Source organism: Mus caroli, chromosome 5 (assembly GCF_900094665.2).
Source record: "Mus caroli chromosome 5, CAROLI_EIJ_v1.1, whole genome shotgun sequence".
NCBI lineage: Eukaryota > Metazoa > Chordata > Mammalia > Rodentia > Muridae > Mus > Mus caroli.
Window position 1 is genome coordinate 136,822,597 of NC_034574.1, and position 14,876 is coordinate 136,837,472.

General features: G+C 45.7%; 1 protein-coding gene across 2 annotated transcripts in view; it reads left to right on the top strand.

The window, feature by feature from the left end:
- Positions 1–14,876, top strand: part of Lmtk2 (lemur tyrosine kinase 2) — a 91,018-nt gene that overhangs the window by 27,724 nt on the left and 48,418 nt on the right. For both annotated transcript variants that reach the window (XM_021162666.2, XM_021162667.2), the window contains exons 2-3: positions 1,377–1,501; positions 6,015–6,159. In XM_021162666.2, coding sequence (XP_021018325.1) covers positions 1,377–1,501; positions 6,015–6,159 — 270 coding nt within the window. The remainder of the gene's footprint in view (positions 1–1,376; positions 1,502–6,014; positions 6,160–14,876) is intronic.

Below are 14,876 nucleotides of genomic sequence, written 5' to 3' on the forward strand. Positions count from 1 at the left end.
AGTCTGGTTGGTTTATAGTGAGTTCCAGGCCAGAAATGAAATCCTGTTTGGAAAAAATACATATATTTCTATTTTATTTGTATGGGTGTAGACTGTGTGAATGCAGTGCCCTCAGGATTCTCCTGGAACTGGAGTTACAGGTGAATGTGAGCCTCCACTAGGACCTAGGAATCAAACCCAGATCCTATGGAAGAGAAACTGGTGTCTTTAACCACTGAGCTGTCCCCCAAGCTTTTTAGTAGATTCTAGACAAACCTTGGCTGATACAAAGGTTCCCTGAAGTCTTCAGCCCACTCCTCAGCATCTCTGGTAAGAATGGGGCATCAGGGTTGCTTTATAGTGGGGCTTTGGGGATAGCATTTGAAATGTAAATGAAGAAAATAGCTAATAAAAATGCCTTATTAAAAAAATAATGACTTTGAAGGGTTTTTTTTGTTTTGTTTTGTTTTTTTGTTTTTTGAGACAGGGTTTCTCTGTGTAGCCCTGGCTGTCCTGGAACTCACTCTGTAGACCAGACTGGCCTCGAACTCAGAAATCCACCTACCTGCCTCTGCCTCTGCCTCCCAAGTGCTGGGATCAAAGGTGTGCGCCGCCACCACCACCCTGCGACTTTGAAGGTTTTTTGTCTGAAAAAAAAAAAAAAATTGACCTCGGTTATTAAAAAGGAACTTAGTCCCTATTGGCAGTTCATTTCAGGCCTCTCAGAATTTCATCAGTGGATATGCACTGGGCTTTGGATCTGCTCATAAGGCATAGAGGGAACACATGATGACTTGATGGTGACAAGACCTTCTGGATCACATGGTCAGACAGAGTTCACTCCACCAGGAACAAGTCATGTGCCTCTGATGTGCTACAAATGCAGGACCCATGGCCTTTCCTCCTGTGCTGTTTGAGATTCTCCCTAAATATCTCTCTTCTAGATTCTTCCCAAATATCTGTAATCACTCCATAGTCTTGGGAACATCAGGCCACCCAAGTTAAAGGACGTACCACACATAACTGATCAGCAATCTCCAAAAGTGTCCGGAAGACTGAGAAACTGCCAGAAATTGGAGGGGAGGCAATTCAAGGGCAGCCTGAGGCTCAGCTCAGCCTGTGGACCAGTCTTGCCCTAAGATTGGGAAAGCACAATGCAAATGTAAGCTCTGAGCATTGGTGGAGCTCAGTGGAATGTCTGGGAACTTTCTCTGCAGTGCCTCTCTAAGTCTACTCTAGTTATAAGGTAGACAAAATTGGCTTGGCTTCTTCTAGAGTGCTTGAACAATATTTTTTTGTGAGTCCTCAGATCCATTCATATCCAGAATGTTGGTTCAGTTAATTAAAGTTGACTTGAGAATTCCATGTTTTTAACATAATTTCTGTTTTTTTTGCAGGAGAAGTACCTGTTGTAGAAGTTCCCTCCTTGTTTGTGATCCTGTCAGTGTGCAGTTTATTGATACTGATAGTGTTAATTGCAAACTGTGTTTCCTGCTGTAAGGACCCAGAAATAGACTTTAAGGTGAGCACAGATGGCATGGACATTTAAAATTATCTGCTGGTTTTTAAAGTGAATGTGGATATATGTGTGTGCACACACCCATATAGGGGTATATATTGAAGCCAGACTACAAGCTCAAATTCAGTCTTCAGTAACACTTGAGAACAGGGGTTTTCACTGACCTGGAGTTTGCTGAGTAGGGTAGACTCGCTGGCTGTCCAACCTCAGGGATCCTTTTTCTACCTCCCTAATGCTGGGCCTTGCAACCACATCCAACATTTTTACATGTGTCCTGGAGTTTGAACTCAGGTCCTCCTCATTGTACAAGGCAAGTAATTACTGACTGAGCCATGTCCCTAGCCCTAAAATATCTTCTGACACATTTATCAATAGCATTTTTGTCGATCACATTCTCTTGGGAACAAGGGTCAACAGACTTTTCCTTTTCTTGTATATAGAAGAACATTGTGGGCCACACAGTCTCTGTCATAACCTTCTCACCCTCCACCCTGCCATTGTCATGCTGTATCAATAACAGATGCTCTGTTTGTGCCAGTTTGATTGACAAAAGTAGGCAGTTCGGAATTGATCCATCAGGTGTAGCTTGCTGGCCTTACCTTAGGGAGTCGTGTGTGTGTGTGTGTGTGTGTGTGTGTGTGTGTGTTTGTGGTGTGTGTGTACATATTGCATGTGTATGTACGAGTACTCTCCTGTGTATGTTCATGCACACATAGAGGCCAGAGGTCAACCTTACAGGTTGTTCTTTGGGAGGCATCCCAAGTTGTTTTCTTGAGACAGGGTCTTTCACTGGGACTGGAGCTCATGGGCAAGGCTAGGCTGGCCAGCCAGTGACGCCAGGGATCCACCTGTTTAAACCTCCCCAGCAATTTGATTACAAGTGTGCATCACCATGTCCGGCTTTTTATATGGGTGCTAGGTACTGAACCCAGGTCCTCATGCTTGCACAACAAAGAGTTTACCAACGGAGCTATCTCTCCAGCCTCCTTGGAGCCTCTCTAACAATAAGCACTTACTGGTAGTGTGTCCTACATTTTGTTTTGATTTGTTTTTTTAGGTTTATTTATTTAGTAAATGTTAAGTATACTTCAGACACTCCAGAAGAGGGCATTAGATCCCATTACAGATGGTTGTGAGCCACCATGTGGTTGTTGGGATTTGAACTCAGGACCTCTGGAAGGGCAGTCCATGCTCTTACCCGCTGAGCCATCTCCCCAGCCCATGTCTTACATGTTTGTTTAAATGAGGAACGATGTGTGGTGATTGAGTTCATTGTTTATGGTCTGCACAGAAGGCCAGGCAGGGTTTGGCTTCTCTCAGGCTTTTGTATAGGCTGGCACATTTGTGATCACTACTTCACCAAAGCAAAGGGGTTTCCTCACAGTTTTCATATGAGGAAGGACACCAGAAACCTCAAGTTTGACTCTAAACTTTAATTCCCTAAAGAGAGCAGCACCTAGAAATTACTGCCCATCTGTTGACACATTAAGACCCCACAGCATTTGTTTAAAAGAGTGTATTAGCTGGGTATGGCTGCATGATTAACCGCAGCACATGGGAGGCTGAGGGAGGAGGGTTGCTAGTTGAAGGACAGCCTGTCTCAAAACTCTTTCATGCCAGTACCTTCTCTGTCCCCCAGACCCTCTCGTGCTATTTTTACTGTGTGTTCTCTTTACGTGGAGTCTGTGGCTCTGAGGAGATGGGGGAGTGCATTGCCCTCCTAGCCCAGCACTCTGCCCTGCACAGAAAACTAAGTGCAGGGGAGACCTGGAGGGACTCCTCAGCCCAGGCAACAGTCCGGCACTGGTGGCCTGTGGCCACCTGTGGGCTTTATGTATCAACACTCACCCCAGGCTCACATGGATGCACACATTTCTGTGGGAACGTCCTGACTTCTCCGTTGGGAGCACAACAATAGATAGAGAATCTAAAACCCCTGACCATCAGTCTTGCCAAAGGACTTTGCACAGAAACCTGGCCACTTGGGGACGGAGATAAAAGTCTGATGGGGTTGCTGATACCAAAGGCCGGCCTCTTCTCATGTTTCTAGATACCCCATCCTTGCCTTAGATTGATCTGGGTTGTTGAATGTGAGTATCCACAAGGGAGCCAATTGTGAGGTAGCTCAGAGTCTGGGATTGTGCATCACTTTGCAGTTAGTTGCCCCTGACCGATGCAGGAGCTGCACTGCTTTGAGCTCTCTGGCTTTAGTCTGTGACTGAATGAGTAGTTATGGACAATGATGTGTGGGTTGGTTTCCTTTGGACTTAGAATTTGGGAGTTTCAGGGGTTGAGTGTCTCTAACTGAGACAGTGTACAGATCAGGAAGCCAGGTGCCTTATCTCAGGATTTCCTCCTCCCCCTCCTCCTCCTCCTCCTCCTCATCTTCATCATCATGTGTGTGTGTATTACTACAGGGTGTCATCTCCTTGGATCTTTATAGAGTTATCTGGCATATCTACTGGTATGTCATAATTGCTGCCACATTTGAAATGACATTTTTAAGGGATGGTGGATGAGGTCCTCCTAACAAGAGAGGCTTGGTGACTGTACAAAAGAATGTACAGCTGAGAGCTGGGAAGGTGGTTCAGTGGATAAAGGAGTTGCTGTGTAAGCATGAGGCCTTGAGTTCAAACCCTGGAACCTCGAGTAAGGCCAGCTACAGTCGTACTGTTACCTGTTATCCCAGTGCCCTGTGGGGAGACAGAGGCAGAGACAGGAAACTTGCCAAAGCCAAAGGGACAGCTAGCCTAGCTTATACAGTGGAGGAAACAGAGAGACCCTGTCTGATAGAATGGAAGGCAAGGTCCAGCTACTAAAGTTGTGCTCTGACCCACTGGCATAGACACAAAAATGGAACTTTTTTCCCCCTCTATTTTCCCTCCCTCCCTCCCTCCTTCCCTTCCTCCCTACTCCCCCCTTCCTTCCCTTCTTTCCTTCCACAAAATCTCACAAAGCCCCTCATAGTCTTGAGCTTCTTGTCCTCTTTCCTCCATTTCCCAAGTGCTGTAAGCCACCATATTAAGTGTTGTTTCCCTTTTGATCCAGTGTCAACCTGCACAGAGGCTGGCTCTACCCAGCCAGTTCTGTACCATCACACCCAGAATCGACTTTCACAGAGCCACCTTTCAGAACCTCCTTTCCTTGCATGCAAATAGCACTAATGCCTGAGAATGTCTGCTCACATCTGTGCAGAAGCCTGAATGTTGGAAATTTCCCTTTGCTGTATAGGGTTTTTTCCTGTTAGTGGGCAGGGCTCTAAGGCAGCAAGGGAAAATGAAAAGAAGGACGCTGGCAGAAGCATGGAGGACTTTGTTCATGAGTCCGTTCTCTTGTCTATTCTGGGGTTCTAAGGGGTGAAGGAAGGAATGGTTGGTTAATCTTTTGTATCTTCATTAAGTCCACCTGGGCCCCCAGAGGACACTCAGCTCACAGGACTGAGACTAGGGGGAGTCAGGACAGCATCTGCCCATCATGTCATCGAAGATTCCCGTAGCGTGATGGGTGCATCTCAGGTAGCTTTGTCCTGTGGTGCTGGGATGGAGCCCTGATTCTGCCACATGCTTGCTTAGTGCATGAGTTACTTCCCAGCCCTCATTTTACTCTATTGTATTTATTTATTTTTGAGACATATTCTCTCTGAGTTGACCAGGCTGACCTTGAACTTGTACCGAGGCCTCCCGAGTAGCTGGGATCGGAAGGCATGTGCTACCATCCTCAGCTCCTGGCATAGTTTCTTTTTTAAAGCAGAATACCTTTATTATTTGTAACTCTGTGTATCTGGGTGTGTGCACAAGCACATGAGAATAGTCAGTTGTCAGTGCTATGGCAGGTGACAGCCAAACCCAGGTCCTCTGCCCTTAGCCACCGAGCCAGCTCCAGACCCATGTTAAATATTGGCTTGTTAGTTAAACTCTTGATTCACTAGAAATTACACTGTAGTTATAAGTGCACTTAGAAAATTTCAAAATAAAACTAACTTTGACCCAGTTTGCAAAAAGATTTGTGAAAGCAAGCAATGATTTTTGAAAGAATTATTTAATCTTTCAACAATTTTTGAGCCTTTTCTGTCCTTGAAACTTCTGAACTTGGGCAAGTATTCATTCCCATGATAAGTTCTGTGGGCATTTTAGAATTTATTTTTTTTTTAACATTAATCTGTCAGCTTCCAGAATTAAAGACATTCATTGCTTACTTTAAAATCTTACTTAGCCTCATTCCAGACATGGTGGTGCATGCGTGACGTCCTAGCCCACGGGGAGTGGGAATAGTAGGATAAGGAGCTCTGGGCTAGCCTGGGGTATGGGAGACCAGACTCACAAACAAAGCAACACAAAGGAAGAAAGCATCTTACTTGTTCTCTTGTTTGGAGGTAGCACAGTTCCTTGAGCTTTTTCCTAGAAGTAACTATGAATGGGGAACAGTTAGGGCAGGGTGTTCCAAATGAGCGGCGAGTGGACACTCCTTGTTTCAGCACTAACAGCCGCCTTTCCATATGCGCTTCTTTTGATTGCAGGAATTTGAAGACAATTTTGATGATGAGATAGACTTCACCCCACCAGCAGAAGACACCCCCTCCATCCAGTCCCCAGCAGAGGTCTTCACGCTCTCAGTGCCAAACATTTCACTTCCAGCTCCATCCCAGTTCCAGTCTTCTGTGGGTAAGACCTCCTGCCCTTGTGTCAGCCGTCCACGAACTGTTTCCGAGCACTGAGTATGGGAGCCGAGCTGCAGTGCTAGGCATGCTAGGCGCCCATTTTCTTCCTCTGCTTGTCTGTTTTCCTACTCCTGCAGACACTGCATCATGATAGTCAGGCTCGGGCTCATCTGCACAGTCTGTCTATCTCTCTGTGGTCCCGAAGTCTAGTGTAAGAATAAAACAGTTCTGGCTGGAGAGATGGCTCAGCACTGGCTGCTCTTCCAGAGGTCCTGAGTTCAATTCCCAGCAAATACATGGAGGTTCACAAACATCTGTAATGGGATCTGATGCCCTCTTCTGTCATGAAGGCAGACATGCAGATAGAGCACTCATATATAAAATACATAAATAAGTAAATATCTTTTAAAAAACCAACAAAAACCAGAACAGAACAGTTCTTCCTGAAACATTGAAATGGGAGTCTCAGAGGGACTTCCTGGGGCAGGGGCATAGCTCAGTTGTGAAAGTGCTTGCCTAGCATGCTGCGTTCTCTCAGTACTGTGTCAGCTGGGTGCACACACCATAGTCCTGACACTTGCGAGGTGCGAGCAGGAAGAGAGAGTTTGGGGTCAACCTGGGCTACACAAAACTCTTTCTTAAAAAAAAATGTGAAAAACAAAAGACTCATGTAGACCCTGGTAGGCTGCTTTCTCTAGCTCAAGACACTGCGGGTAGGGTTTGCTACCTGGCTGACGTCTATTGAGGTATATTAATTAGACTGGTTTTTCATAAGGCTTTTTAGAATTAGTGGTTTGATGAGATTCTATTTCCCAGTATAACTATAACTTCCTTAAAAGGAAGGCTGTTTAAGTCTTTGCAGGCACTGACCTGGCCTTACAGTTGCCACTGTACTGTGGGGTATGTTTAGGGCAGTATAAACCCAGGCTTAGCCTCCTGTAGGTCTATGACTAAGTTTCTGTTCTGTTGTTGTGAAAAGACATCGTGACCAAGGCATTTTAAAGAGAAAGCATTTAATTGAGGCTTGCTTCCAGTTTTTGAAGGTGAGGAGCGGGGCAGCACACAGGAGTGGTAGCTACGGTATATCTTGATCGGAAAGAAAGTTGGAAGCAGAGAGCCTGGGCCTCGTAAGCCCACCTCAAGTTACAGAGCCACTTTAACAGGGCTACACCTCCTAACTGTTCCCAAACAGTTCACTAGCTGTGGCTCAGGCATAGAAACATGTGAGCCTACGGGGGCCATTCTCACTTCAGTCACTACAGCATGCCATGACTCAAGGGAAAAGTAAGCTAGACCGAGCTGCTGACATCCGTGTTTAATACCAGCCCTCTAGAGGCAGAGGCAGGAGAATCTCTGTGAGTTCAAGGGCAGCTTGATCTACACAGTGAGTAGCCAACTACAGAGCTACTTAGTGAGACTCTGTCTCAAAAAAAAAAAGAAAAGAAAAGAGAGTAAGCTACAGAAAAGGTAGGCATGATAGTCAGAGGAGATGGCTCAGTGAGGGAAGTGCTTACCGTGCAGAAATGCACACTCCACAGCGCGCATAGAAAAGCCAGGCATGGCAGTTTTCTTCAGTTGCCCTAGGGCTGGCTGGGGGAGGATAGTGATAGGTGGATGCTTGGAGCTAGCCAAATAAGTGGGCTTCAGGTCCAGTGGCATAGCCTATTTCAAACAGTAAGAGTGGAGGGCTGCAGAGGATCCAGTGTCCTCTTTGGATATCTGGAGCCACCAGGAGTCCTGGTGGTACATGTACATACATGCAAGCAAAGCACTCAGACACATAAATAAATCCAAAACAACTTTTAAATGACATATAGTATATTTTAGCTTTAATTTCTCTAAATAATAATACTAAAGGGTAGACTTCAATCTAAATGGTGTTTAAAAGGAGTCCAGTGAATCACCAATATGTGTAAAACATGTAAGCATATAGGTGGTTCCCCTTTTTAAAAAAATGGTCAAGCAGGTAGAAAAAGTAAACAATGACATCAACAGACTGAAGCACTTCCATTCATGCTTGAGCTATTACAAGGAGTCACATTTTTATTTATAAGTACACTGTAGCTGTCTTCAGACACACACCAGAAGAGTGCATCGGATCCAGTTACAGGTGGTTGTGAGCCATCATGTGGTTGCTGGGAATTGAACTTCGGACCTCTGGAAGAGCAGTCAGTGCTCTTAAGCGCTGAGCCATCTCTCCAGCCCAGCTTGGGCCATCTTAACTTCAGCAGTAGAATCCCAGCCCAGATGAGTACTGGTGGGAGAGAGATCAGATTATGGAAGGGGAAAATGGTGGAGGTGACCTTGGAAATAGCTTGATCCAGGGCCCCCAAGTTCAGCCATCTTTTTACAGGCTTTGCATGTCAGCCTCATCCCTCAGGCAGTTCTCTCCTTGGAAGAGAGTGACTGCTGAGAATTCCATATCCTGGTCTTTGTAGCTTCATCCTTCTGGGACCAGGAAGCCACCTTGGAGAAGCATTCTGGGTGGCTTTACTTCAGCCACATGCAGAAGCATCACTTAGGAAGGTGGGGGCAGCTAAGAGACCAGCAGCTTCCCTTCTGGGTCTCTTGGGATGTTGAGGAGCACAAACAGAGGTGGGCATGAAAGCAGCTACCGGGAGCCAGGCAGCTATCCTTTTTCTGTCTTGGAGCCTCCTTGAGGTCACTCTTGGAGCTGGGGAGATGGCCCAGTAGGAAGATGGCTCACTGCTGCAGCAGCATGAGGACCTGAGGTTGCATTTCCCACGCACATGGAAGAGGGGGCCAGGCGAGGTGACAAAACTGATAGTCCGGAGTCACTGAGGTATGCCGTTTCAAAAGCTGAGGCGGGGACCAACAGAGGAAGGCTCCTGCAGCTGCTTGGCTTCTGGGACACACAGGTACAGACACACAGTGCATACAGTCCCCATCACGTGTCAGGAAATAGGAAGAGAGCATTTTTAGCTTCTCTACTTAGAATATTCAACTATTTTTATCATCCTGGGATATAAAAGAACTTGCCATCCTTGGCACTAAATCTAGACGACATGAAAAAAAAAATTGCCAAATGTGATTCATAAAATAAAATACTCTGTAATAAAACATATACTATATACCAGCTAGACATGGTAGCAAAAAATATTTGTAAAGTACATTAAACAGTTCACACAAATATTTAAGAAATCGAAGAGTAGCCATGTGGTGGTGGCACATGTCTTTAATCCCAGCACTCGGAAGGCAGGACGGGTGGATCTCGTATGAGTTTAAGGACAGCCTGGTCTATGGAGCTAGTTCCAGGACAGCCAGGGCTACACAAAGAAACTGTATATGGAAAAACAAAACAAAACAAAAATTTAAAGAGTGACATGGGGCTGGGGAGATGACTTAGCTGGTAAAGTGTTTGAGGACCTGAGTTTGAACCCCAGAACTCAAGTACAAAGACTGTAATCCCAAGACTGGAGAGACTCAAGACAGGCAGACCCCTGGGGCTCACTGGCCAGTCAGCCTGGTCTACTTGGCGGGCTGGCGGGCTGGCGGGCTTCAGGTTAGTGGCTCAGAAAACAAGACACCTAAAGAGTAATACTGAAGGTTGCTTGTGTGCTCGCCTAGATGCTCACGCACACCTAACAAGGAAGCAGTGCTGGGTCCCTGGAATACGTAAGCCTAGGATACACAGGAAAGTGGTGCTGGGATGAAGCTGAAGTGTTCATACGTGTGCACAGAGAGAACATCACCGAGCTAACAGCATGCCCGCTTGTGCAAGGTGATAACATGAGGAGGAGGAAAGAGGTTCCCTGAGTAGTTTGTGGAGAGTGGGAAGGGAGCTTCCAGAGATCACATCTGAGCGGGAGGGCCTTTCCTTCATCCCACAGGCCTACTTCCAGTAGCTTATCGTTAAGAACCAATTGAGTAGGTCGGTTCAAGAGGTGCAAAGTAGAAAATCCCAGCACGGTGGGCAGTAAAGGCAGAGGTGCTGGAGGCGCTGGTGGTTTCCTGAGGGAGAGGAACTATTGACAGTGGCCCGTGTGTATTCTGGGAGTGAGCTATGTCTGATTGTGAGAGATCCTTTCACACTTGATCTGTTCACAAGCAACTTTAGAAGCTCTGCCCACCTTTTTCCCTTTGGGGTGGGGATGGGGATGTGTGTGTGTACACTTGTTAAAATTTTTTTTTGGTGGGGACAGGCATCTAATGATTTAGCTGTGGCTGGTCTGGACGTCACTGTGTAGGCCAGACCGGCCTGGAACTTGAAGAGATCAGCCTGCCGCTGCCTCCTGAGTGCTGGAATTAAAGGTGCACACTACCACACGTGGTCGTATAAACACAAACTATACACTCTTGGTCCTGAAATCAAGCCCAGAAAAGTATTTGTAATGAAATGTCCTTCTTTGTTTCTATCCAGACGTTTTTCTTTTTTTTTTTTTTTTTTTTTTTTTGGTTTTTCGAGACAGGGTTTCTCTGTATAGCTCTGGCTGTCCTGGAACTCACTTTGTAGACCAGGCTGGCCTCGAACTCAGAAATCCGCCTGCCTCTGCCTCCCGAGTGCTGGGATTAAAGGCGTGCGCTACCACGCCCGGCTTTTTTTTTTTTTTTTTTTGGTTCCAGACGGTTTTCTATCTATCTATCCAGACGTTTTTTGTTTGTTTGTTTGTTTGTTTTTCTGGGGGTTGGGGGACAGGTAAGAAGACCTCACTATGTAGCCCAGGCTGGTCTTAGCTTGTGGTCCTTCTGCCTCAGCCTCTTAAGTCCTGGAATTATAGGCATGTGCCACCATAACTAGCTTCGCTAGAATTTCTTAATGCAAAACCTCCCATCCCACTCTACAATTTAAGTATTTTGTTTCTTTTTTAGAAGGCTGTTTTTGTAGAGCAGTTTTAGATTCATAGCAAATTGAGGAGTTGCAGTGGTCTCTGGTATAGCTCTTTCTGCATAGTCCTCCCTTCTTTATTCTGTTATCATGGTAAATACACTGTTTGGTATTGTGCTATGCGTGAGTGTGTGGCGACACAGGCACGCATGCTCACGCACAGATCCATGCATGTACAGGGCAGGGGAGAATGTCAAGTGTCATGCTGTGTCAGTCTTTAACTTACTCGCTTGAGGCAGGGTCTCTCAGTGAGCCTGGAGCTAAGCTGATAACCAGCAAACCCTGCTGCTCCTGTTCTTGCCTCTCGAGGACTGGGCACAGTGGGGACGCATCTGGGCACAGGTCCCCGTGCTTGTGCAGCAAGTGCTTCTCTCTGTCTGTCTGTCTGTCTGTCTGTCTGTCTCTCTCTCTCCCAGCATCCCCTCCAGCCCCGCTGTGGACAGCTTGAAGGTCCGTCCACTGCATTACATTCTTTACTGGTTACTATGACAGAGTAGCTGACAAAGGCAGTGTAAGATAAAAGGGCTATTTAGGTTCACAGTTCGAGGGAAATGCAGTAGGAGACGTATCTAGATGTGTGTCTCCTGGGTGATTCCAAAGCCACTCAGCTTGACAGTAAAGATCAGCTGCCATTCCGGTATGCACTGAAGATCTTTGCTTGTCAATAGGAACACGTAGTTGATTCTTGCTCATAAGGTCTCCACACTTGCATTTGTATGCTCAGCATAGTTGATCTGACTAGTCAGTCTCAGCTGGGAGATGTTTTATTGTTTTTATTCTACAACTATTAAAGTAAAGCTCTGTGTGGCCAGAGAGATGGCTCAGTGGTTAAGAACGCCTGCTGCTCTTGGAGAGGACCTGAGTTTGGTTCCTGGCACCTCGATGTCAGGTGGATATCATGTTATCTGTGGCCCCTGAGGCCAGCCCCCATACACTCACGATTCAACAGTAAATAAAGCAGGTGGCAGGCAGGTTCAGTGTAGAGAGGTACTTGTGCCACTTGATGGACAGGCAGCTTGCGCTCAGCCCTCGGAACCAACGTGTTAGAAGGCAAGAATGGACTCCCATTCATTGTCCTCTGGCCTGTGTGTTTGCTGTGGTATGCACAAACCTTCCATTCACCCCCTACAGTAAGCAGGTAATCAAATGAAAATTGAAACTAGGAATTTGTAGAAATGAACCAGTATCTGTTGTTAAACTTTTGATGGGTGTTGCTGGCTGACTCTTCCTCAAGAGTGCTACAGTTTATATGCCTGCTGGTCAGGCAGGGATCTGTATGCTGTTGGTTAGGAAGCTAAGGTGTTATAAATTGATACTATGTTGATATAAACTTAGAATGTTAACTATAATCTCCATGGTAGCTGCTAAAATAAAATACAATAAAGATGTCAAAGTGTTTTACTAAATAAACTACACATAGAGGAAAAGGATTTTGATGAACATGGTCTGATCTTACTTTCATTCATTAATTAATGTAAACATTTAGTGTTGTTGTTTAGGTTTGGGGGGGTGGTAAGTGTGTGTGTGTGTGTCCCCTTATTCCTGTCTCTGCCTCACAGCTTGGTATTACAGGCAAATATTGCTACACCTGACTTCTGTAATGTTGGGGATCTGAACTCAGTTCTTCATGCTTGAGCAGCAGGCACTTTGACCACCCTAACTGTCTTTCTACATTTAGTTTTTGAGACAGGGTCTCATGAAGGCTGGGCTGGCCTGTGTATGTAGGTGAGGATGGCCTTGTACTCTTTGTCCTTCTATCTCCTAGTGCCTTCATGTCCAGCATCCTGATTCAACTTTCATTCATTCTTTGCTTCTGCTAAGCTCTGTGGTGTAGACTTTCTGCTCTCTTTTGTTAGCTAACATGTCTGCTCTGTCCTGGTGCCTCGTTTTCACTATGAGAGCCTAACTGGTAACTGGAGCATGGGGCTTGCACACTGCTATTACATTCTGTAGGCTTTTTTTTTTCCCACTCTCTAAAATTTCCTTTGACACTGTCTTAGTCAGGGTTTCTATTCCTGCACAAACATCATGACCAAGAAGCAAGTTGGGGAGGAAAGGGTTTATTCAGCTTACACTTCCATGCTGCTGTTCATCACCAAAGGAAGTCAGGACTGGAACTCAGACAGGTCAGGGAGCAGGAGCTGATACAGAGGCCATGGAGGGATGTTCTTTACTGGCTTGCCTCCCCTGGCTTGCTCAGCCTACTCTTATAGAACCCAAGACTACCAGCCCAGGGATGGCACCACCCACAAGGGGCCCTTCCCCCTTGATCACTAATTGAGAAAATGCCTTACAGTTGGATCTCATGGAGGCATTTCCTCAACTGAAGCTCCTTTCTCTGTGATAACTCCAGCTGTGTCAAGTTGACACAAAAATAGCCAGTACAGACACTTTAATTTTTTTAATTTCCATAAATCCAGTGTATTTTCCCCTTTCATTGTGTGTGCATTTGTTTCTCTCTCTCCTTCCTTCCTTCCTTTCTTTCTTTCTTTCTTTCTTTCTTTCTTTCTTTCTTTCTTTCTTTCTTTCTTTTGTTAGTAAAGACTTATTTATTCATTTTATGTATATGAATACACCGTTGCTCTCTTCAGTCACACACTAGAAGAGGGCATCAAATCCCATTACAGATGGCTGTGAGCCACCATGTGGTTGCTGGGAATTGAACTCAGGACCTTAGGAAGAGCAGTCAGTGCTGTTAACTACTGAGCCATCTCTCCAGCCCCAAAAGTATTGCTTGCTTGCTTGTTTGTTTCGAGACAGGGTTTCTCTGTGTTGCCCTGGCTGTCTTGGAACTCACTCTGTAGACCAGGCTGGCCTTGAACTCACAGAAATCCACCTGCCTCTGCGAGTGTTAGGATTAAACATGTGAGCCACCATTACCCAGCTTGTTTCTTCTTTCTTTCTTTTTTTTTTTTTCCGAGACAGGGTTTCTCTGTGTAGCCCTGGCTGTCCTGGAACTCACTCTGTAGACAAGGCTGGCCTCGAACTCAGAAATCCGTCTGCCTCTGCCTCCCAAGTGCTGGAATTAAAGGCATGCACCACCACCGCCTGACACCCAGCTTGTTTCTTAAAAACCACTGCCAGGTCTGGCGTACTTAATCTCTCTGCCTCTTCTATGGGTTTTATAGTTTCAGCTTTTAAATGTAGCTCTCTGATTTGATCTCTGTTTTAAAAGAATTTTTTAAAGTGTGTGTGTGTGTGTGTGTGTGTGTGTCATAGGTGTGCCTGATGATCTCTGCAGTCAGAAGAGGATGTCAGTCCCCAGGAACTGGAGTTGTAAATGATTGTGGCTGCCATGCTGGTGGTGGGAACTGAATCTGAGCCTTGTTGATTGATTGATTGATTTCTGTCCCTGTTCTTCCCAGTTCTTTCCTCTCATTTTATTTGAGAGTGTTTGTGTGAGTGTCCATGCATGCATGCGTGCGTGCAGGAAGAGAGAGAAGCATGTATGTGTATCAGTACACATGTCAGGATAACTTGTGGGAGTTGGTTCACTCCGGTAAGCTCTGGGCATTGTTAGCGGGCACCTTTACCCACCGAGTCGTTATTCTTGCCTTTCTAATCTGTTGTGCACACTATAGGTTAAGACATTTTTTTATTGTTTGTTTGTTGCTGTTACTGTTTTGTAACCTATGGTCTTGTGTAGCCCTTCAACAATGCGTGAACAATGGTGTTCTGTCTCCACCTTTCTCCCAAGTGCTAGGTTCACAAGTGTGTGCCACTATACCTGGTTTTATGGGGTTGGAACCTGTACTGGCTAGTTTTGTGTCAACTTGACACAGGCTGGAGTTATCACAGAGAAAGGAGCTTCAGTTGAGGAAATGCCTCCATGAGATCCAACTGTAAGGCATTTTCTCAATTAGTGATCAAGGGGG